This window comes from Myxine glutinosa, chromosome 10 (genome assembly GCF_964187855.1).
Source record: "Myxine glutinosa chromosome 10, kmMyxGlut1.1, whole genome shotgun sequence".
Lineage (NCBI taxonomy): Eukaryota > Metazoa > Chordata > Myxini > Myxiniformes > Myxinidae > Myxine > Myxine glutinosa.
Window position 1 is genome coordinate 97,326,641 of NC_136270.1, and position 24,542 is coordinate 97,351,182.

The window sequence follows — 24,542 nt, forward strand, 5'->3', positions numbered from 1 at the left end:
GTAGACGCCCTTGTCTGACCTTGACTTCCGCTTCCGGTCCGGTCTGGAGAGTACGCTGGCGTTACTTGTTCGCCGCTTCTCCGACTGGGCCATTGTACATAGTTTGCTTTTCTGGTGGTCGTGGCGGATTTTTGACCGTTGGGTCTGCCCTCTGCTCGGTCCCGGCTCTGCTCCTGGCTTCGCCTGCCCGGCTCCTCCACTGTTTCCTCAGGCCCGCTCCCGTTGTTTCGGCGGTGGCTGTTTGCCGCTGTGGTCTTGATTAGCGGCTGCAGTCGTTTGCCGCTGCGTTTGCCGCTTTGCCTCCTCGACCTTGGCCTCGTACTCGTCCCTTCGCTCCTGCCTGGCATGGCTCTGAGGTACTCCGCCGCAGGGCTTCTTCTGCTCGGTACCCGCTCCACCCCATCATGCATCTCTGCCATTAAATCAAATGGACTCCTCCGACGACCCAGGTACATTCACCGTGGCTCCGGTCGTAAGTTTGTTTATTTGCAATCAGGTCACTCCATCCCCGTCCTCTGGTCGGCTCAGCGCACTCTCACTCTTCGTCCCAGCGCACCTGGTCACAGCAACGCACACAATCGCACCTCCTGCCTACGAACCCTGGCTAAATCACCTGAATTCATCCCTGCTGTTCAAAACAACATCAAGCTCACCCTGTTCAACACCCGGTCCCTCAACAACAAATGCCTCATCCTGAACGAATACATCCTGGATAACAAACTGGACTTTCTCTGTCTCACCGAAACCTGGCAACAACCTCTGGACTACTACACGCTCAACCTCACCACACCCAATGGATATTCCTACGTCAATAAACCACGCTCGGAGGGCCGAGGTGGTGGAATTGCCGTTATCCACCGTCAAGACATCAAGACCAACCTCATCTCCATCTCATCTGCTCCATCATTTGAACACCTGGCTTTAAAACTCTCTGGTCGCACGCAGTCAGTCATGGCTGTCGTCTACCGCCCTCCCAAACCACACCCATCATTCCTGTCTGACTTCTCCTACTTTCTGACCCAGCTATGTTCCCTCTCCCCCTCAATCCTCCTCCTTGGTGATTTCAATATCCACATGGACTCCACTGACTCCACAATAACCACTGACTTCACTGATTTACTCACCTGCTTTAACCTCACTCAACATGTCGACTTTCCTACCCATATCCGTGGTCACATTTTGGACCTTGTCTGCTCCACTAGATTAAATTTGCACCATCTCTATGGCTCCGACCTCACCCTCTCTGACCACTTAGCCATCACTCTGACCATCAACATCCCCGCCCCAACACCAAGGCATTATCGCACAATCAACTTCCGTAAGCTAAACGCTCTTTCACCTACCTCATTCTCATCCACCCTCTCTGAAAAAATGTCCACTTCTCCCTTCATTGACCTCCACACCCCTTCCGACCTCACTGACTACTACAACCACACTCTCTCCTCCTGCCTTGACCAGCTTGCGCCTGTAAAAACCAAAACAGTTTCTTTCACCCATTCTGCTCCCTGGTTTACCCCTGAACTCCACCTGATGAAAACTCGTGCTCGCCAACTTGAAAGACTCCGCAATAAAACGGGTCTCACAGTTCACTCCCAAACCTACAAGGACCACCTACAACACTACAAAGATGCCCTCTCCCGCGCCCGCTCTGCCTACTACTCTCAAATTATCCACTCTGGCTCCGGAAACCCAAAAGCACTCTTCTCGACAATAAACAAACTCCTCCGCCCCCTGAACACCACCACCCAGTCATTCACAGTAGACAACTGCATCTCCTTCCTCTCTTTCTTCCAACGCAAAATTGACAACATCTACAACAGCTTGACCACCGCCGCACCCGCTCCCCCTCCAACCACCTGCCCCCCCTTGTCCTGCCATCCCCTGTCTCGGTTCTCCCCAATGTCCCCTACTGACCTCTCTGAACTCCTCATAGGAATGAAAACTGCCACCTGCACTCTTGACCCCATCCCCTCCAGCTTTGTCAAAGCCTCCCTCCCTGCTCTCTCTCCACTTATCATTGCAACAATAAACTCCTCCCTGTCTACAGGCATCGTCCCACCTTCCCTCAAAATTGCTGCTGTTACCCCCATTCTAAAAAAAACCTGGTCTAAACCCTGACACCCTAAACAACTTCAGACCCATCTCCAACCTACCCTTTCTGTCAAAAGTTTTGGAACGCGCTGTAGCCACTCAACTCAAACATCATCTCTCTGCCAATAACCTGTATGAAACATTCCAATCCGGATTCCGGTCCAACCACAGTACTGAAACTGCTCTCCTCAAAATCACCAATGACCTTCTCCTCTCCTCTGATGCTGGCAACCTCAACATTCTCGTCCTCCTCGACCTCAGCGCTGCCTTTGACACCATCGATCACACTATCCTCCTCACCCGACTTGAATCCACCTTTAACGTTACCGGCACTGCCCTCTCTTGGATTAAATCATACCTCTCTGACAGATGCCAGTTCATCTCCATCAATAACTGCAAATCCCCCACTGCTCCCCTCCCCCAAGGTGTCCCCCAAGGTTCAGTTCTTGGCCCCCCTCCTCTTCATCCTTTACCTGTCCCCGCTCGGTCACTTAATCCGCCGTCATGGTCTCCAATTCCACTGCTTCGCCGATGACATCCAGCTTTTCATCTCCACCAAGTCCGTCTCCACGGACACCCACTCTATCCTGACAAACTGCATCACTGAAATAAAATCCTGGCTTCAAATCAACTTCCTCAAGCTTAACTGTGATAAATCTGAAATAATCATCATTGGCCCAAAAACGCTCACAAAATCCACCCATAACTTTGCCCTCAACATCGACGGTATCCCAGTATCCACCTCCCCTCACATCCGGAATCTTGGCGTCATCTTTGACCAAACCCTTTCCTTCGACAAATACACTAAACAGATCACAAAGTCAGCCTTCTTTCACCTGAAAAACATTGCCCGTCTCCGCTCATCCCTCTCCTCCACGGCTGCAGAAACCCTCATCCACGCCTTCATCACCTCCCGTCTGGACTACTGCAATAGCCTCCTCTATGGTTCACCCTCAAAAATCACCAATAAACTCCAATACATTCAGAACTCCGCTGCCCGTCTACTCACCCATTCCCGGACCCGTGACCACATCACCCCCGTCCTTTACAAGCTTCACTGGCTCCCCATCCCCCAGAGAATCCAGTACAAAATCCTCCTCTTGACATACAAAGCCCTCCATAACCTGGCCCCATCCTACCTGGCTGACCTCCTCTCCAGACACACTCCCACCCGCAACCTCCGCTCTGCTGGTACCAACCTCCTGACCCCCTCCATCCGGACCAAATTCAGATCCTGGGGGGACAGGGCCTTCTCCATCGCTGCTCCCACCCTCTGGAACTCACTACCTCACACCATCAGAGACTCCTCCTCACTCACCACATTCAAAACATCACTAAAGACCCACCTGTTCAACACTGCATTCAACATTCAACCCACAGCATTTAACCCCTGACTATCTCTTCTCCTTCTCCCTCCTTTTGCTTTAAATATTTCCCTATTGATTCTTGTCTTTTTGCAATTGTTGTTTTCATGTATTGTTATGCATTATGTTTGCCACTCTGTCAAAGCGCCTTTGGGCTTCTGGAAAAGCGCTATACAAAATAAATGAATTATTATTATTATTATTATTATTATATATAAAAATTACAAAGTTGGAATATATTTGACTATTGTGAATATCTCGTTCATATAACTTATTAAACATCCTTTGTATATATAGCAGAATGATATTCAGAAGACTTCTGTTGCTACATCTTACCTTTACTCCTTGGAACCCCTCACCTGGTACTCCCCTACCACCCGGAGCTCCGGGAAGGCCGACAGGTCCCTGGACGGAGATGGAGAAAGAGCCAATGGGAAATTGTTACAAGAAAAAAAAACTATTATAATAACAAGCATTCTGAGTATTGCGCTGCAATACATGTCCCCTACCGGCAATCTGTCGTCCGGAAAACTGTTGGGGAAATTACCAAGGGTTATTCATCCACATGTTCTGAATCGTTCCCAATCGCTAATTACCTCAGGACGGGCTCACCTGTGATTCACACTCGGGACTTCGATTTATACACCTTGCAGACAGCTCAGCAGAAGCACGAGAAAATACGTTGTTGATAAAGAACCTTTCGAGTCGCTAAATATCAATAATTTATTATATTTTCCGGTTCACGATCAATGATCGATGAGTATATAAATGTTGCTCGGCTTGGCTCCGCCCCTCTGGAAAGCGCGCCCTGTGTGGCGCTGTTGACGTTCGCGAGACGAGGCTGAGGGCGCGCGGTGCGGCTTGAGGAGAACTCTAGAATAAACAAGAGATATCCATTTAAAAAATATTTTCGTTTAATTAACGATATCTGCCAAACCACGTGCCCTATCGCAAATTCCAAAAGGACACTTTAGTAGCCTGACATGTTGAACAGATCTGTGAAGTTTCCCCTCGATTGGATCAAAAATGAGGGAGGGGCTCGGTTTTAAAGGTTCATGCTTAAAAACGTCATAACTCTGAAACCATGTGACGCATGACGTCATGCTCGCTGACTTTTTGGTTCGTCATGGGTATGCGATTGTGCCTGCAAAGTTTGGCCTCGATCTGTTCAGCCGTTGCAGGGAAAAAGGGGTTTTCACGAAAAACAATATGGCGGCCGAACCATGTGACCTGTGACATCATAATTACCATTAAAATATTCTACAGACCGAGTCCCCCCTACGGTGAAAATTTGATCTCAATCGGTGCTATTATTGCAGAGAAAATCTTTTTTAAAGGAAATTAAAACTTAAAATGGCACCTAGTTAAGGATCATCAGAATTATCAGAATTCCCAAAGTTCAAAGTGCCATAACTTTGTCAAAAATGATCGAAACGTCGTGAAGTTCGAACTTGATCTGTATCTTATCATGAGGAAACCATGTACCAAGTTTTAAATCATTAGCATAAAGCGTTTAGAAAAAAAAAGTCCGGAAAACTGTTATTTGCGTGACGGACTGACGGACTGACAGACTGACGGACGGAGGGACGGCGTGCAAACCTATAGTCCCCTCCGGTGTACACCGGTAGGGGACTAATAACAGTATTTACCCAAGTACAGCCAGAACTTTTATTCCATAGATGCTATGAACATGTAATGTGGGGAAAAATGGAGTTTTCTTTGGGGTTAAGGATCTTTGGGGTTAACTTTAAGGATCTTTGGGGCCTTTTCAATCTGTGGGGTCTTTTTGGTATTCTGGTCTTCGGGGCATTTAAGGGTCTTTGGGGTATTTTGGGTCTTCAGGTTATTTTGGGTCTTTGGGGTCCATTGGGTCTTTTCAACCTTTGGGGTATTTAAGGGTCGTTGGGGTATTTTGGGTATACAAGGATCTTTGGGATATTTTGGGTCTTCAGTGTATTTTGGGTCTTCGGGGTCCTTTGTGTATTTTGGGTCTTTAAGGGTCATTAGAGTATTTTGGGTATTTTTGGTCCTCTAGGTCCTTTGGGTCTTCGGGGTCTTTTAGTTCTCTTGGGTCTTCGGGGTCTTTATGGGTCTTTGGGGTCTTTTGTGTCTTTGAGGTCCATTGGGTCTTCAGGGTCTTTTGGTTCTCTTGGGTCTTTGAGGTCTTTAAGGGTCTTGGGATATTTTGTGTCTTTGGGGACTTTTGGGTCTTTAATGGTCTTTGGAGTATTTTGGGTCCTCTGGATCCTTTGGGTATTCGGAGTCTTCAGGGTCTTTTGGGTCTTTTGGGGCCTTCAGGGTCTTTTGGTTCTCTTGGGTCTTTGGGGTATTCGTGGTATTTTGTGTCTTTGGGGTCTTTTGGGTCTTCGGGGTATTTGGGTCTTTGGGGTGCATTGGGTCTTTTCAGTCGTTTAGATCTTCAGGGTCTTTTAGGTATTTGGGGTCTTCAAGGGTCTTTTGGTTCTTTTGGGTCTTCAAGGTCATTAAGGGTCTTTGGGGTCGTTAAGGGTCTTTGGAATATTTTCAGTATTTGGGGTGTTTTAGGTCTTCGGGGTCTTTTGGGTGTTCAGGGTCTTTTGGGTCTTCAGGGTATTTTGGGTCCAGTGAGTCTTTTCAGTCTTTTAGGTCTTGAGGATGTTTTAGGTCTTCGGGATATTTTAGGTCTTCGGGGTCTTTCAGGGTCTTGGTGGTCTTTTGGGTCTTTGAGGTCCATTGGGTCTTCAGGGTATTTTCAGTCTTTTTAGTGTTTAGGGTATTTTGGTTCCTCTGGGTCCTTTGGGGCCTCAGTATCTTTTGGGGTATTTGGAATCCTCTGGGTATTTAGGGTCCTTGGGGTATTTTGAGTCGTCCTCGGGGTCTTTTGGGTCCTCTGGGTCTTCTCGGACTTGTATGTCCTCGGGGTGTCGAGTGGGCGGGGGGTCTTTTGGGTCCTCTGGGTACTTTACGTTTTAAGTATTTCAGGTATATTTGTGGGTGGAGTCAGGTCAGCTGTTCAACCAATGGGGGAAGAGCAGACATACATACATACAAACACTTGCTCCATTATATATAGATGTCCATGTGTGTGAGATGTGTGTGTGTGTGTGTGTGTGTGTGTGTGTGTGTGTGTGTGTGTGTGTGTGTGTGTGTGTGTGTGTGTGTGTGTGTGTGTGTGTGTGTGTGTGTGTGTGTCCTCCACTCAGAGCCCTAGATCCTGTAAAAATAAAATAAATAGAATCAGACTCCAAAACTGCTGGAAAAGTATTGTGCAGACATACTATGGCATGGAGATACTCAATTCCTTTAACAATGATACTAAGTTATCTATTTTGTCCATAAAAATATTGTATATAAAGATCCAAATGTAAGGTCTTTGCACTATTATGCTCTTACAAATGATGTGATTAGAAACTTGTTTACAAGTAACAAACTCGTTTACGCACACAATCCTAGTAAATACAGAAAAACATCACGAAATACTGACAGGTATCGAGTTTTGTACAAAACACTGGCTTACTGGAGGTCCAATTTCGCCAACACCTGGTGGGCCAAGTGGTCCATGACTGCCAGGAGGACCAAGCTCTCCCTGTCAGAAAAATGACACCGAGCAAGCACTGAGATTGCAACAGAAAATTTAATAAATATTTCATCAATTGTTTAGAAGTATGCAAACTTACCTCTGAGCTGTCTAGTCTGGGTTTGAATCCCTGCCCAGCTACAAACTGTCATTGTTGTATTTCACATGCAGGGCGAGGCATCATTGGGAGCTCTATCCCTTGAAGGGACGTTAAACTGTGTGTTCCATTTACTGACATTCGTTAGTGGATATCTACCAGTGTCCTTCACAAAGAGTAGGCAAGTTATAGCAGGCACCCTGGCTCAATTCCAAATTTTATTCCTGTCACTTTCAGTCGAACGTCAGGCCTGGCCAGCCAGCTTGTGGATTATTTGGGCCAACCACGTTCCTCGTCCAACCACACAATAAGGTGGGAAAGTCAACCGTAAATACAAGTTCATGAGACTTTATTTGAAAAAGTAAAAGAATCAAACTATATTTGAATGGATAGGATGGGTGAGGATCACATCTCTATCAGCGTGTTTGTATTTATACACAAAGAATTAAGTTAAGCACCCCTACACAACGAATTAAGGTAAGCACCCCCTAATATATATTCTTTGTGTATATGTATACATTGGCATATATTCTAAGGTATGTGAGATCAAATAATGATTGGTATGACATTAGCAATTATCCATTGATGAAATTGAGTGATCAAAGTGAAAAAAAGTGATTGGTTGAGTCAGTGATCCGATCACGTGGGTCCTACACACGTTATTGACGCAAAGATCGCTAGAGGTCTTCTCAGAACAATGACTGTACGTTAGAAAACATAAACGTCATCCACACTGTCCGTGATGGACCTATAGCTCCATACTTAAATTGAGGTGAAAATATGCCTAAAATTCCCAAAAAATTTCACCTTAAATTATTCAGAATAAAATATTGAAAACGGCATGATTGTTATGTTTTTATGTGACCATAATATCACTTCTCCAGAAAATATAGCAAAATCATGGGTATATTACACTGTTTTGACGACAACAAACTTGTAATGTGCGAGGTTGTAAAAAAACGGGGGGGGGTGCTTAACTTAATTCTTTGTGTATATAAAGGAAAAGGAGCTCAATGAATTCCCAAGTGATGGCTAACTCACTATCAGTTACTGACCTTGGGCCCAGGAAGGCCGATGCCTGTGTCTCCTGGAACTCCAGCAGGTCCTGCATAACCCCTGTCTCCCTGAGGATTGGGAGGGAAAGTTCAGATAAAATTATTTAGAACTAGAACAGCACTCGGTAGAGACCATACATACGCCAGGCTGAACAGTTTCCCCTTTATATCCACCGATAGGTCGGATCTGGATCCGACATGAACCAAAATCGAATCGGATTGTTCATGTCACTTACACAACTCATCCACCTAGTTTTGTCATAAGTCATCCACAACTTTTTGAAATATCATGCTATATGCCTTTTTTGGCCAGATCACTCAATTGTGAAGAATCACTGAAAAACATCAACAGCCATATTGTACTTTGGGGATACTCAGAAACAAACGATGACGGGGAATTAGTTGAAAGCTGCTCAGATGCAAGACAGGTGTCCCTCGTTCACGATGCAAAGCTACCAAGTTTCTTCCACAGTAACAGATGGACACGTGGCTCTAACCACGTATAAAGGGACGATCCGCAACAAAGCTTCCGGACATGATGTCAAGCGCCTAGGATAAGTACCTCTGCAGTGGTTACAAGACATGTTCAACAGTTGCTTGACTAGCAATAAGACATTATATCCTGGATCCCCAAAAGTCACAATTAGAACCAATTATTCGTACAAAACCAAAATTGTTTCAGGAAAGGTCGATCCACACTTTCCCAAATCCTGTCCCTACAAAGAATTGCAGAGTAGATTTAAAAAAAAACTCAAACAGGGAAGCTACAATGATATTCATTGACTTCCAAAAGGCTTTTGATTCTATTGACAGATCTGATGTTCCAAATTTGAGGAGGACATGGTATTGTGACCCAAATCGTCAATGCCATTAAACTATAACAGATCAATACCCAAGAGTCTGTTCCTACAACGGACAGGCTGACCTAATTATTTGACCTGCTAGCGGGGATCCTTCAGGGTGACACTATCTATTTGTTATATTTATAAATTATATCTTATGCCTTTCACTTGATTCATGCAATGATAAAGGGATAATGATTAGCCAGAGAACTAGTTGAAGGCATTCTGCAAAATTATTTCCTGATCTAGACGATGCTGATGACATCACACTTGTTTCCGATAGTCTAAAAGGTGCCCAATATCTCGTTTCTGATAGTCGAAAAGGTGCCCAAGATCTCGTTTCCGAGAGTCTAAAAGGAGCCCAAGATCTCATTTCTGTGAGTCGAAAAGGTGCTCAAGATCTTGTTTCCGAGAGTCTAAAAAGTGCCCAAGAGCTCTTTTCCGATAGTCTAAAAGGTGCCCAAGATCTCATTTCTGATAGTCTTAAAGGTGTCCAAGATCTCATTTCCGATAGTCTTAAAGGTGCCCAAGATCTCATTTCCGATAGTCTTAAAGATGCCCAAGATCTCGTTTCCGATAGTCTAAAAGGTGCCCAAGATCTCGTTTCTGATAGTCTTAAAGGTGCCCAAGATCTCATTTCCGATAGTCTTAAAGATGCCCAAGATCTCGTTTCCGATAGTCTAAAAGGTGCCCAAGATCTCGTTTCTGATAGTCTTAAAGGTGCCCAAGATCTCATTTCCGATAGTCTTAAAGATGCCCAAGATCTCGTTTCCGATAGTCTAAAAGGTGCCCAAGATCTCGTTTCTGATAGTCGAAAAGGTGCCCAAGATCTCGTTTCCGATAGTCTAAAAGGTGCCCAAGATCTCGTTTCTGAGAGTCTAAAAGGTGCCCAAGATCTCGTTTCCGATAGTCTAAAAGGTGCCCAAGATCTCGTTTCTGGGAGTCTAAAAGGTGCCCAAGATCTTGTTTCCGATAGTCTTAAAGGTGCCCAAGATCTCATTTCCGATAGTCTAAAAGATGCCCAAGATCTCGTTTCCGATAGTCTAAAAGGTGCCCAAGATCTCGTTTCTCATAGTCGAAAAGGTGCCCAAGATCTCATTTCTGGGAGTCTAAAAGGTGCCCAAGATCTCGTTTCCGATAGTCTAAAAGGTGCCCAAGATCTCATTTCTGGGAGTCTAAAAGGTGCCCAAGATCTTGTTTCCGATAGTCTAAAAGGTGCCCAAGATCTCATTACCGCCTTAGGAACAGCTGCCTGTCATGTAGGTATTCACCTTATTGAAAAGAAAAATGATTTTATCTCAATGAACACACTCTCAGTCACCAACCAACCAATCTAAGTCTGGTATGAACATCAAACCTGTAAGTGACTTTAAGTACCGAGGTTCATACATAATGGACTTGGGGAAAGACTTCCAGATTAGGAAAGAGATGACTTGGACAGCCTGTAAAAAATTAGACAAAATTCGGTGATCAAACTTGCAAGAGATGTTAAACGTAAACCTTTTCAGGGCTACCGTTGAAGGTATACCTTTGTTCGGTTCTGAAAAGTGAACCTTTCGTGCGACATTCTTGTCACAGGTATTCAGGCCAGCAATCTTCCTACGGCGATGGCCGACAGGGACATTGACAAAGGGGTTATAAAGTCTTTCTTGGCCACGGCCACAAGATGATGATGATCAATAAGATCTCAAATCTGTTGAGCCTTGCCAAAATAGTGGTTATTCTGAAGCATGGAAAATATCCCACCAAAACCAAGATCTTCCTGTCCATCTCCCTCCCTGCTCTCTCACACATACAAACTATTCTAGAGACTCATTCTATATCGCCTAGCCCCCTTTGTGGATCAGCATCTCAAAACTGAGCAAACAGGTTTCAGACCTGGAAAGTCCTGCACAAGCTAGCTCCTGAATTTCACCCAATTGATTGAGGATGGCTATGACAAAGGGCTGGTTTAGCACAAAAAATGCATTCCTGGAGGTCGTTGCACAATGAATAATTGTGTTAAACAATATGGCTATAATATAATGTAAGAGATAGGGATACATTCCAAGCTAGCACAAAATTGATGGTAAATAGCACGAAACCCTGACAAAACCAAAAATTGGATCATGGGTCCTGAAGCTCAACTGGATCAGGAGCAACAGTCAATGACGTCATAAAATATCGACATTTTATTCATGCGCACAATCTGGTCAAGTGATTGGTCGAATGAAAGCCCTGTCGATGCTGATTACAGCCAAACATGTTTACAGGTCATGTTTTACAGGTTACAAGTCATGTTTTTGGCTGAGGGAATATGGCTGTGCTGTTGATGCAACGCCCCCTGTAGGTTAGGGCAGGATTTTTGTTTTGCATTTTAGGCCTGATTTAAATCTGGTAATGAGCACAGATTTTTATGCGGTCAATACATCTACGTTGGGCATCAGATATGAAGCTTGTGGCCAAGTTTCATCAAAATGATATGTTTGGTTCAAGCAATAATGACTTAAGTGACTGACTTACCTAAGGACACCGCTCAATCACATAAGCTCACCGGACTAAAGTCCAGGTGACCTAAAAATATATACAGTACGGTAGTCACACCTGTATTAAAGACATAATATAACATAGCACAGTAAAGTATCAATAAACATTATAATATACAATAAATAAATGATACTTAGCATTCCCCACCCCAACAGGAGGGTTAGGTGATCTTTAGCATTCCCCTCCCCAACAGGAGGGTTAATAATAATAAATAATAATTCATTTATTTTGTATAGCGCTTTTCCAGAAGCCCAAAGGCGCTTTGACAGAGTGGAAAACATAATGCATAACAATACATGAAAACAACAATTGCAAAAAGACAAGAATCAATAGGGAAATATTTAAAGCAAAAGGAGGGAGAATGAGAAGAGATAGTCAGGGGTTAAATGCTGTGGGTTGAATGTTGAATGCAGTGTTGAAGAGGTGGGTCTTTAGTGATGTTTTGAATGTGGTGAGTGAGGAGGAGTCTCTGATGGTGTGAGGTAGTGAGTTCCAGAGGGTGGGAGCAGCGATGGAGAAGGCCCTGTCCCCCCAGGATCTGAATTTGGTCCGGATGGAGGGGGTCAGGAGGTTGGTACCAGCAGAGCGGAGGTTGCGGGTGGGAGTGTTTCTGGAGAGGAGGTCAGCCAGGTAGGATGGGGCCAGGTTATGGAGGGCTTTGTATGTCAAGAGGAGGATTTTGTACTGGATTCTCTGGGGGATGGGGAGCCAGTGAAGCTTGTAAAGGACGGGGGTGATGTGGTCACGGGTCCGGGAATGGGTGAGTAGACGGGCAGCGGAGTTCTGAATGTATTGGAGTTTATTGGTGATTTTTGAGTGTGAACCATAGAGGAGGCTAGTTTATTGGTGATTTTTGAGGGTGAACCATAGAGGAGGCTATTGCAGTAGTCCAGACGGGAGGTGATGAAGGCGTGGATGAGGGTTTCTGCAGCCGTGGAGGAGAGGGATGAGCGGAGACGGGCAATATTTTTCAGGTGAAAGAAGGCTGACTTTGTGATCTGTTTAGTGTATTTGTCGAAGGAAAGGGTTTGGTCAAAGATGACGCCAAGATTCCGGATGTGAGGGGAGGTGGATACTGGGATACCGTCGATGTTGAGGGCAAAGTTATGGGTGGATTTTGTGAGCGTTTTTGGGCCAATGATGATTATTTCAGATTTATCACAGTTAAGCTTGAGGAAGTTGATTTGAAGCCAGGATTTTATTTCAGTGATGCAGTTTGTCAGGATAGAGTGGGTGTCGGTGGAGACGGACTTGGTGGAGATGAAAAGCTGGATGTCATCGGCGAAGCAGTGGAATTGGAGACCATGACGGCAGATTAAGTGACCAAGGGGGGACAGGTAAAGGATGAAGAGGAGGGGGCCAAGAACTGAACCTTGGGGGACACCTTGGGGGAGGGGAGCAGTGGGGGATTTGCAGTTATTGATGGAGATGAACTGGCGTCTGTCAGAGAGGTATGATTTAATCCAAGAGAGGGCAGTGCCGGTAACGTTAAAGGTGGATTCAAGTCGAGTGAGGAGGATGGTGTGATCGATGGTGTCAAAGGCAGCGCTGAGGTCGAGGAGGACGAGAATGTTGAGGTTGCCAGCGTCAGAGGAGAGGAGAAGGTCGTTGGTGATTTTGAGGAGAGCAGTTTCAGTACTGTGGTTGGAGCGGAATCCGGATTGGAATGTTTCATACAGGTTATTGGCAGAGAGATGATGTTTGAGTTGAGTGGCTACAGCGCGTTCCAAAACTTTTGACAGAAAGGGTAGGTTGGAGATGGGTCTGAAGTTGTTTAGGGTGTCAGGGTTTAGACCAGGTTTTTTTAGAATGGGGGTAACAGCAGCAATTTTGAGGGAAGGTGGGACGATGCCTGTAGACAGGGAGGAGTTTATTGTTGCAATGATAAGTGGAGAGAGAGCAGGGAGGGAGGCCTTGACAAAGCTGGAGGGGATGGGGTCAAGAGTGCAGGTGGCAGTTTTCATTCCTATGAGGAGTTCAGAGAGGTCAGTAGGGGAGATTGGGGAGAACCGAGACAGGGGATGGCAGGACAAGGGGGGGCAGGTGGTTGGAGGAGGAGCGGGTGTGGCGGTGGTCAAGCTGTTGTAGATGTTGTCAATTTTGCGTTGGAAGAAAGAGAGGAAGGAGATGCAGTTGTCTACTGTGAATGACTGGGTGGTGGTGTTCAGGGGGCGGAGGAGTTTGTTTATTGTCGAGAAGAGTGCTTTTGGGTTTCCGGAGCCAGAGTGGATAATTTGAGAGTAGTAGGCGGAGCGGGCATGGGAGAGGGCATCTTTGTAGTGTTGTAGGTGGTCCTTGTAGGCTTGGGAGTGAACTGTGAGACCCGTTTTATTGCGGAGTCTTTCAAGTTGGCGAGCACGAGTTTTCATCAGGCGGAGTTCAGGGGTAAACCAGGGAGCAGAATGGGTCAAAGAAACTGTTTTGGTTTTTACAGGCGCAAGCTGGTCAAGGCAGGAGGAGAGAGTGTGGTTGTAGTAGTCAGTGAGGTCGGAAGGGATGTGGAGGTCAATGAAGGGAGAAGTGGACATTTTTTCAGAGAGGGTGGATGAGAATGAGGTAGGTGAAAGAGCGTTTAGCTTACGGAAGTTGATAGTGCGATAATGCCTTGGTGTTGGGGCGGGGATGTTGATGGTCAGAGTGATGGCTAAGTGGTCAGAGAGGGTGAGGTCGGAGCCAGAGAGATGGTGCAAATTTAATCCAGTGGAGCAGACAAGGTCCAAAATGTGACCACGGATATGGGTAGGAAAGTCGACATGTTGAGTGAGGTTAAAGCAGGTGAGTAAATCAGTGAAGTCAGTGGTTATTGTGGAGTCAGTGGAGTCCATGTGGATATTGAAATCACCAAGGAGGAGGATTGAGGGGGAGAGGGAACATAGCTGGGTCAGAAAGTAGGAGAAGTCAGACAGGAATGATGGGTGTGGTTTGGGAGGGCGGTAGACGACAGCCATGACTGACTGCGTGCGACCAGAGACTTTAAAAGCCAGGTGTTCAAATGATGGAGCAGATGAGATGGAGATGAGGTTGGTCTTGATGTCTTGACGGTGGATAACGGCAATTCCACCACCTCGGCCCTCCGAGCGTGGTTTATTGACGTAGGAATATCCATTGGGTGTGGTGAGGTTGAGTGTGTAGTAGTCCAGAGGTTGTTGCCAGGTTTCGGTGAGACAGAGAAAGTCCAGTTTGTTATCCAGGATGTATTCGTTCAGGATGAGGCATTTGTTGTTGAGGGACCGGGTGTTGAACAGGGTGAGCTTGATGTTGTTTTGAACAGCAGGGATGAATTCAGGTGATTTAGCCAGGGTTCGTAGGCAGGAGGTGCGATCGTGTGCGTTGCTGTGACCAGGTGCGCTGGGACGAAGAGTGAGAGTGCGCTGAGCCGACCAGAGGACGGGGATGGAGTGACCTGATTGCAAATAAACAAACTTACGACCGGAGCCACGGTGAATGTACCTGGGTCGTCGGAGGAGTCCATTGGATTTGATGGCAGAGATGCATGATGGGGTGGAGCGGGTATTGAGCAGAAGGAGCCTTGCGGCGGAGTACCGCAGAGCCATGCCAGGCAGGAGCAGAGAGACGAGACGAGGCCAAGGTTGAGGAGGTGAAACAATGGTCCCAACCCACGAGAGCGGGCCCGAGGAAACGAAGGAGCCAGGTAGGTGAAGCCAGGAGCAGAGCCAGGACCAAGCAGAGGGCAGGCAGGAGCAAAGAGACGATCACGAGGCCAAGGTTGATCACGGCAAAGCGGAAAATGCAGCGGAAATCGACCGCCGCCGCTACAAATCTAGATCACGGCGGGAAACCGCCACCAAACCGCTGCGATGGTCACAACCCACGAGAGCGCGCCCGAGGAAACAGCGAGGAGGCGAAGGAGCCGGGCAGGCGAAGCAGGGAGCAGAGCCGGGGCTATGCAGAGGGCAGACTCAATGGCCAAAAAATCCGCACGACCACCAAAAAAGAAAGCAACTGACAGTGGCCCGGTCGAAGAAGCGGCGAGCATGTGACGCCTGCGTCCTCTTCATACCGGACCGGAAGTCCAAGTGATCCGGAAGTGATCCGCAAGTGAAGCAGAAGTCCAAGGGTTAGGTGATCTTTAGCAGTCTTAACTGCAGAAGCATGTTTTTCTTCCTGGAAGATGAACGTGGGTGTTGGAAAACTCGGGCTGAAACTGAAATGATGTACAAAAACCTTAATTTATTATACAACGAGCAAAAGTACCTGGCATTGCCGGTAATGCAGAATCACATCGTGACAGGAATATTAAGAGAGGGGCAGGAGGAGAGAGAGAGGGAAAGGGAGGGAAGGGGGAGGCAAGGGGGAGGGAGGAGGAGGGGTGTGGAGGGTGAAAGGGGGGGGGGGGGGAGAGTTGTAGTTTTGTAGTTTCCAGATTTTTTTTTGTGAGGTTTGTAGTTTTTGATTTATTAATGTTTTAAAATATGACCTGGAGGCTGATGGTCTTCTATTGGTCTTGGATAGTTGCTAAGCCATGGCGTTTTCGACGAATAAAATTGTCTAAATGAAGGTTTGGGTTAAAGTTATGGATATCATTGTATGCCTGAGATTATATGCTTTCAGATTATATAAGGATTGTGCACGGGTTGCTTATAAATGGGGAATTATGACTTTGTAAAGGAATTCCTTTTGAGAAAATACACTTTTGGCTTTGAGCGGCCTCACCGCTTTATTTTAACTTTGATTTGATTTCTGTCTTTGGTTTTGGTGGTCACTGGAGTGGTTGAACACTGGACTACAACAAATTTGGTGTAAATCCAATGACTTGACTTACAACCAAATAAGTGATGAATAACGAAAATAAATAAATAATAATCGTAAAATAATTTAATTGTTAATCAATTGGCTAATCGAATACCTAAATCACCACTGTTTCATCAATATCTGTAACTTTAAAAAAAGAATTAATTAAGCCATTAATTGAATAATTAAATAATTCATCAATTAATCGATTAATACATTAATCAATAAATCAAAAATACCCTTTACAGCCAAATCACTTGGTCATTGTCATGTCCAAATATCAGCTTCCTCGCTCAAAAGGTGTCTGAGATATTGCCCAGATGTGAAAGAAAATAAATAGGTATTTAATAAATCGATATTTAAGTAAACAATCAATTGATTGATTAATCAAAAAACAAAAAATATTGTTTTTGGCAAAGCATGTGCTCACCATTGTGCCTAAATTTCAGCTTCATAGGTCAAAGGATGGCTGAGATATCGCCCGGACAAACAAACAAACAAACAAACAAACAAACGGAGTGAAAACTGAGTACTCCTTTTCAGCGCACGTCATCGCCTGCCCCCCCCCCCCCTCCCCCTTCGGTGACCGGTGATGATGTCATGCAGCGTCTGGAGCTGGAATAGGAAAGGAGCGGTGTACAATACCCCAGGTAAATACATAAAGCATAAAACATGTGTACTGCTTACGTGCATATACTGTATAGTACAGTACATCATGGTTATATATCTGACATAATTCCAATTGCACTGGGCCATGGGCTAACACCCATGACATGTGCCTAAGGGCTTGGGGCTTGAGGCCTGAGGTCTGTGCTGCTTCACAAAATGGTAGGTGCATTGTGGGTTTTTTTTGAGGATCTAATTTTTGCGGAGTTTCTCTAATCAAGGGGGTTCATATCAAGAAGATGAGCTATAAAACCAATGGGGGTGATGGGAGTCCATCCACACATACATGGTCTGAAAACGAACTGGCTTTTCTACATACTAGCGGGCACTTCCCTTCTCGACCCACCTTCGGTGGGCAATGTGCTGTGGCACATTCGTAGAAATGCACTTTATCATTTTTGTCATTTTTGGAATAAATTTTATTGATCATTTCATACTTAATGCGATCACATTCAAAGCTTGCAACACACTCTTGTGACGGCTATTGTGATGACGTTTTCAGCTGACACAAATGGTACCAATGGAAACAAAACCATGCTGATTAAGCATTTCTTTATATTTCATATTTAATTATTTCATATTCTTCAGGCCGGAGGCCCACCTTTGAAAACATGAAGAACAATGCTCAAAAAAACGGGCACACTCAATTGGTCAGTGTCGTGACTAATTGACGAGTGAAGGGAAAAAAGGGCACACCAAATCTGTCAGTACCTCAACCAATCGATGGGTGAATAATGATCCTGGGAAAAACAGGTACACCCAATTGGTCAGTGCCCCAACCAACCAACAAGTGAATTTAGGTGACATAGTTACAACCACACAACCTCCATTTATCGTAAGTAGATTAGATAACCCCCTATTGTATATGTGGCTGTATAGAAGCAAAATATTGTTTTGTTTTTGTAAATAATTGTTAAAATCAATAAATACAAAACAAGCATTAATTTTGAGGCAGCCCTTGTAAATATTTTTTAACTTCAGAGATTTATACTAGTCAGATGTAGCTTTCTCTATCATTTGTAGATAAATTACTTCGACTGTTTGCATTCACCACCATTATTGAAGCCACGTATAATGTCAATATTTCATCATATTTTGTACATATATTTTGTTCAAACGCACCAATTGATCATCCAGAATCTGTTTCTTAAAATTGTCCAATTTAAATTCTCTCAAGTTCTGCATGACACTCGTTGCTGCTGCATCCTGTAATGAAGTCAGGCAAAGCCAATATGTTGAATTTCCATTGCCTCAACCTTCGGTGTTCCTTGTAAATTATATCCTGTTATTAACTTCAGAAATACAATAATTCATGGTATTTGAAAGTTTCCACCAAACCTTCATGAGTGTGTAAGTTATGTGTATGATATGAAGGTCTAAAAGCAGCCACCTTGGCTACGTTACAATGACTTCTCACAAGCACAGAGCTTCTTTCATAATAGAATGGATTTAAGTGTAAAACCCTTTATGCGTGAGTGAAAACAAGGGGGTGGAAAAAGCAAGGGAGGTTGAAATTCCAGGCAATTTCAATCTTGGTGTAACAGCCTTTTTCACATTGATCCTACCCACGCAGAGAGCAAATGGAATCTATGCTATGCTATGCATTGAGCCACAGGGATGAGGGAGTTCCAAGGTCACTAATAGTATCCAACGTCCCGGAAAAGGCAAAGCTGAACGACGTGTCCACATGGAGTTCCCATGACCTCAACAAAAAAAGCGACAGGCCGAGAATGAGAAAGAAATCATCACACGACAAATGGTTTGAACTTGTTGATCGTTGTCTGCGGAGATCTGATGCAGGGAAGAGCAGAAATGGTCATCATTGAACCCCAAGTGTCTGACATGTTGAATTTGGTAAAAGTCCAAAACAAAATGGGAAACAAAAATAGGTTACGTTGATGCAATGCGTGGTTTAAATATATATATAAACATACATAATTAATCTTAACCACACTGCTCTTCTAGCCAAAGAAAGCTGCCTAAAGCAACCAAAAAGATTATTTGAGGCCTACCTTTCCTAGTTTGAGTCCCCGTTCGCTTTGATTGTCTTTTCTCTCCACCACATTCAGCCCTCTTGTTTTCTCCTCAATCTCTGTACCTCTCCTTCAATTTCTGCCAATTATACCCTGTTTAGTAACTTAAGAAAAATTCAATTTCCTTACTTTCAACATTACACCTCCCGGACCACACTACTTCATGCTCTCTACAATTTTTACCGTTTTCCACTCAGCATTCCCACTGTGATCGTGAACGTTTTCATCACACAGCTAAACTTTATTTTCTTCAACCTGTTGCTTTTCCCTGTACGGCCTAACCTTCAAAAAAATTTTTTTATAATGAATTGAAAAAAGGTTTTTGCTCCCAGCGAACCAACCATCTACGTATATACACCACGACTAACATAGATGGTATTCACAGTGCCTTTTAGACTGTTCAACTCCCTCTTTCTCCCGTGTTGAATTCTCTATTATACGACAATACACTCTTCTTCTTCCTTTTCAAATGGCTGTCTTGAAATCGCTCTTTCAATCATTCTGATTCAAAAAATTCAATCTCTTACAGGTCTTCCTTTCTCCAATCTCTAAACTCACCTTTATTCCACCCCTCCTTAAGTTTTCAAACGTATCTCTGACTTGAAAATCTCAATCCCATTTTGTTTTGGATGCTCAAATTTCATTAATCAAAGCTTTCAAAACTTCCCCCTCACCGCACCCCTTCAAAATTCCCCTCTAACTCCTCCCCTTCAAAATCCCCTCCCCCCCCCCCATAACTCCTCCCCTTCAAAACTCCCCCTAAACCCTCCCCTTCAAAATTCCCCCATAACTCCTCCCCTTCAAAACTCCCCCTAAACCCTCCCTTTCAAAATTCCCCCATAACTCCTCCCCTTCAAAACTCCCCCTAAACCCTCCCCTTCAAAATTCCCCCATAACTCCTCCCCTTCAAAAGTCCCCCCTAACGCCTCCCCTTCAAAACTCCCCCATTTCAAAACTCCCCCCTAACCCCTCCCCTTCAAAACTCCCCCCCCTAACTCCTCCCCTTCAAAACTCCCCCTAAACCCTCCCCTTCAAAATTCCCCCATAACTCCTCCCCTTCAAAACTCCCCCTAAACCCTCCCCTTCAAAATTCCCCCATAACTCCTCCCCTTCAAAAGTCCCCCCTAACGCCTCCCCTTCAAAACTCCCCCATAACTCCTCCCTTTCAAAACTCCCCCCTAACCCCTCCCCTTCAAAACTCCTCCCTCTAACTCCTCCCCTTCAAAACTCCCCCTAAACCCTCCCCTTCAAAACTAAGCCAATAGAAGTGCCTTTTGCAGCGATTACAGCTGTATCAGCTTAGCACATCTGGTTATGGAGAGTTTCTCCCATTCTTCCTGACAGATTTGCTAACAATCTGACACCTTCCAACAGAAAGTGTTGTTAGCCCGAGAAGTCTTAAGAAAAATCTTCATCTGGGGATTTTTGAAGAGCCAGATTTACAAGACAGATTTATAGATGAACCTAAGAAGAAGATCACTGAAGCCATCACTGCTATTGATAATGACACATTAAAAGCAGCAATTAACAATTTACTGGTTTGATGCAAGGAGTGCTTCAATTGTAATGGACAACATTTACAAGATGTGATTTTTAAGAAGTAGAGCTGGGTTGTGTATACTGCTATGATGTCACACAATCTCCAATACCTGAACACTTTAGCATACTAAAACCATGATTACCTTTGTTCAGACTTGTTTTATTACAGAAATAGATGTCAGATATAAATGCCACACCCTGGCAAAAAAGATGGGACATGTTTTAAAGAGAAATATATTTTAATTAGAGAAGTTATGTATTCAACTGAATTAACATTTGTAAAGCACAGACATTAGAATTTCTTCAGGATACATTACATTTTGAAAATGATGTCGATGAAATGGGCCCCTTGGCAGGTAAATTCATTCATCTGTTCTGGTACCCGCACGCCTCATAATCTTCACAATAAAGTCTATCGGAATGGTCTAAATTTCACTTGTAATGTTTTCTTTCACTTAATTGAGTGTGTGTAGCCCGTTACTGTACACTCTGTCTTTCAAATATCCCCACAGGAAATAATCAGGAGGGCTGAGATCAGGACATCTGTGAGGCCAATTCACATGTCCAATTCTGGTGATCAGCTTTCCATGAAAATGCTCTCACAACAGTTCCATGGATAGCCTTGTGGTGTGGCATGTAGCCCATCTTCATGAGCTACGCCCCATGGATAGCCTTGAGGTGTGGCATGTAGCCCATCTTGTTGTTTCACAGAAGCTTGTCACATATCTGTTCATTACTTTTCTTGATGGTGCATAACTAACTTGGAAATGCCTTGTGAATTAGTTTTGTGCTGAAATCACAGAATATTGTTACATTTATGGGGGGTAGCTCATGAATTACCTTAGGCCAGGTAGGATTGTGCAGAATACCATGCTCTGGATGTCGTGTAGCCACTTCCTGTAACTAAGTAGGGCCGGATGTTCGGAGTAAGTGTGACGTGTGGCTATAAGGAGGGTGGCTCTTGTGCTATGTAAGTAGGGTTTAAGGGTAAATCCCCTGTATGTAAGTGCCTCTGTGATTTTTCCCTTGTTCTTTTATGATGCCACACTACACACACTACCAGCCAAGCGATCGGCGTGTAATTTTAAACATTAAATAAAGCCACTGGATTCAGACATTGAACACTGCCAATGACGCCACCAGCCGAGTCATCACAGGGGCGGACAAGAGGTGATGATTGGTCAAGGCAAGATGGACTCTTTGATTGGAGCGTGCATGGACATCATCAGATGACGTTCGAGACCGGGAAACAAAAAGGCGAAGGCACCGCCATTTTGTCTCTCTGGCACTGGGTTCTTGTTGCGTGTGGTCGCAGTTCGTGCTCGCTCTTGGTGGTGGCATTTGCATGATCGATCTGCTCCTGGCTGCGTGGAGGAGCAGGGGAATCCTTTCCCTGATTCGTTGGTGCTGGCTTCGTGACAGCTGTGTGCGCCTGAGAGACCTCGGTGCTTTGTGGAGCGTGGGACGAGGATGGAATGAGGGCCTGCTCGCTTCACGTTCAGCGGCTGGTGGGGTGAACGGACTTTGCGCCGTGGGTGTGTTTTCCCGTGTGGGGACTCGGGGACCCATTCAAAGACCGACGGGGTTCAAGGGCTGCTCAAAGCTGAGTACTAAGCAGACAAACCACACACATTTTATTAATTTCATTTATTTGTCTCCTTGTCATGTATATGAGTCCGTGGTTCGACGACGCTCCAGTGGAAACTGTACAGGTAAGCTTCGTCACCCTCCGTTCCCACGCGTGTAAAGAAGAGCCACCATCGTTTGATGGAACGCCTCGGAGTTAAAGCTCGATCGGCCACCCGTCACCTTGGGGGATCTTAATCCCCCGGTGAACACGACAATATCTCTGGAAGAAATTATTATACACCACAAATGCTAGTTGTTAGCGTATCCAATTTGCTATCCCTGAGGATTTATTTATTTATTTATTTATTTAATCTCTAGTTCTTTTGATACATCCAGAAAATAATAATAAAAAACAATACTTTCCTTCCATAAATAATTATCCCACCCTTAAATCTGTCCCATCTTTTTGCTAAATCCCTTTGCCACAAAGGACAACTGCCTTTGTGTCTTAAAAGGAAAAATTTCAAGCAATGTATACTGTCTGTCCCAATACAAGGATGTGAAACCTGGAGTCTAAATATAAAAATTATATAAGTAAGAAGAACGGGGAAAAATAACTGACCTCTTTCCTTGACGTTTCGATCCTTTACCCCAAACCTAACCCTAAATCTAACCTTCACCCTCTCTTAGCTCATTTCCACAGTCCTGCACCCTGCGAGCAATGCCTTCTCCCATGTCGCTAACTGTGGATATGAAAGATGCGAGGACTCCACTCCTACATGATAGATATCTTAATCCAGACAGCTGCTGATAAAGCGGACATCATCTGTTTAACAGAATCTTTCCTCACGCAGGATGTTCATTACTACCGAGTGTCTTTCCCTGGCTCCTCCGATGTGTTAGGGCTGAACCCTGCCATGGCAGCAGAGTTGCACTTCACATGAATGACTCAATTTCTCACTGTCCATGTACTGATCTTACACCTCCTAACACCCAGAAGTACCTTGGGATGCGACTTCCTCTTCACTTCCACCTTTTGTAACCTCTGCCACAAAAGGTGGACAGAGGTTATGTTTTCACATAATAGGATATCTAAAACAGTTGTGGATGGTTTTTTTTTTTGTATACAAGATCGAGGCTCGTGAAAGAGCTAACATTAATCACACAAAAAGTCAAACCGACACATAAAACACAAAATAAGGGGAGCGGTAGACAAGATGGGGAGAGAGGGGGAAGGACACAAACACAACATTTGAGAGCAGGGACATCGAGAGATCTGTGTGAGGGAGAGGGCTTGGGGGGAGGTGGGAGAGGTATACAACATATGGACACTGCAAGGACTTCCAGGAAAGAAGTTGGAATTTCAAAAACGTGGATCTGGGGTGAATTAGCGGGGGTAGAAAAGATCAAGGCTTTGGATGGGGGAAGAGAAGAGATGGTGGTGAACAGCTGTTTTAAAGACCTGGAGGGAGGAGTGGGATTGAAGAGAGTGGGGGAGTTTGTTCCAGAGGCAGGAGAAAAGAGGAATGAAAGAGTGAAGGTGAGCAGAGAGTCTTGATTTTGGCAGTTTAACAATAAGAGGGTTGCTGGCAGATCTTGTGCGACCTGTAAGAATATTTGGGGGACAGAGCCCAGAGTGAGCTGGGGGAGCAAGGCCGGAGAGGAGTCGGTAGAAGACGGAAAGACCACCAACCTGCCGTAGTTGAGTGAGTGAAAGGCCATCGGAGTTATCTTCATCGTGGGAGATTCCAATCCTTCTGAAAGCTTTGATTTCAACAGTATGAAGTCGAGCTAGGTGTGAGGCAGGAGCACTGGCCGAGAGGGGGGGGGGGGGGGGGGACCGTATTCTATTGAGCTGTGGATGAAAGCCTTGTATGTGGTGAGGAGCTCAGGTGTGCCAAGGAAGGACTTCGCATGACGGAGGATGCCCAGTCGGCGACTGCCGTTGCAGGCCAGCTTGGAAATGTGGTTTTCCCAGGAAAGATCATGGCAGATAGTGAAACCCAAAAGCTTGAGCGACAGAATTTATTGGAGAGGATTATTCAGAAAGTGGATGGGAGGGTTGTCCAGTCGGTCTTTTCGGAGAGACATCATAAGAGTGTGAGATTTGTCAGGATTGAAAGACATGTTCCACTTGTTTGACCAGTCTGTGATTTTGTCCAGGTCTGCAGAGAGTGAGGAGGCTGCAGACTGCCAATCTGAGGGATGAGGAATGGAGCGGCAGAGGGTGGAGTCATCAGCAAAGAGATAGAGAGGATTTTCCAGAGAGTGGGAGAGATCATTGATGAAGACCAGAACACTACCTTGGGGAACTCCAGCCAGAACAGGAAGGGGAGATGAGAGAAATCCATTCAGGGCCACACGTTGACTATAACCAGAGAGGAAGTCCGTAAGCCATGCGTGGAGATTTCCATGGATACCATAGGAAGAGAGTTTGGTGAGCAGAGCTGGG

At 45.0% G+C, this 24,542-nt stretch overlaps 1 protein-coding gene across 1 annotated transcript in view; it reads right to left on the bottom strand.

Annotated features, from left to right (window-relative positions):
* The window catches only part of LOC137433398 (uncharacterized), a 320,088-nt gene that overhangs the window by 150,284 nt on the left and 145,262 nt on the right, over positions 1-24,542 (bottom strand). The window contains exons 13-15 of the mRNA XM_078785923.1: positions 8,164-8,232; positions 6,952-7,020; positions 3,792-3,860 (exon numbers count right to left, since the gene is read on the bottom strand). Of these exons, the coding sequence (XP_078642049.1) occupies positions 3,792-3,860; positions 6,952-7,020; positions 8,164-8,232 (207 nt within the window). The remainder of the gene's footprint in view (positions 1-3,791; positions 3,861-6,951; positions 7,021-8,163; positions 8,233-24,542) is intronic.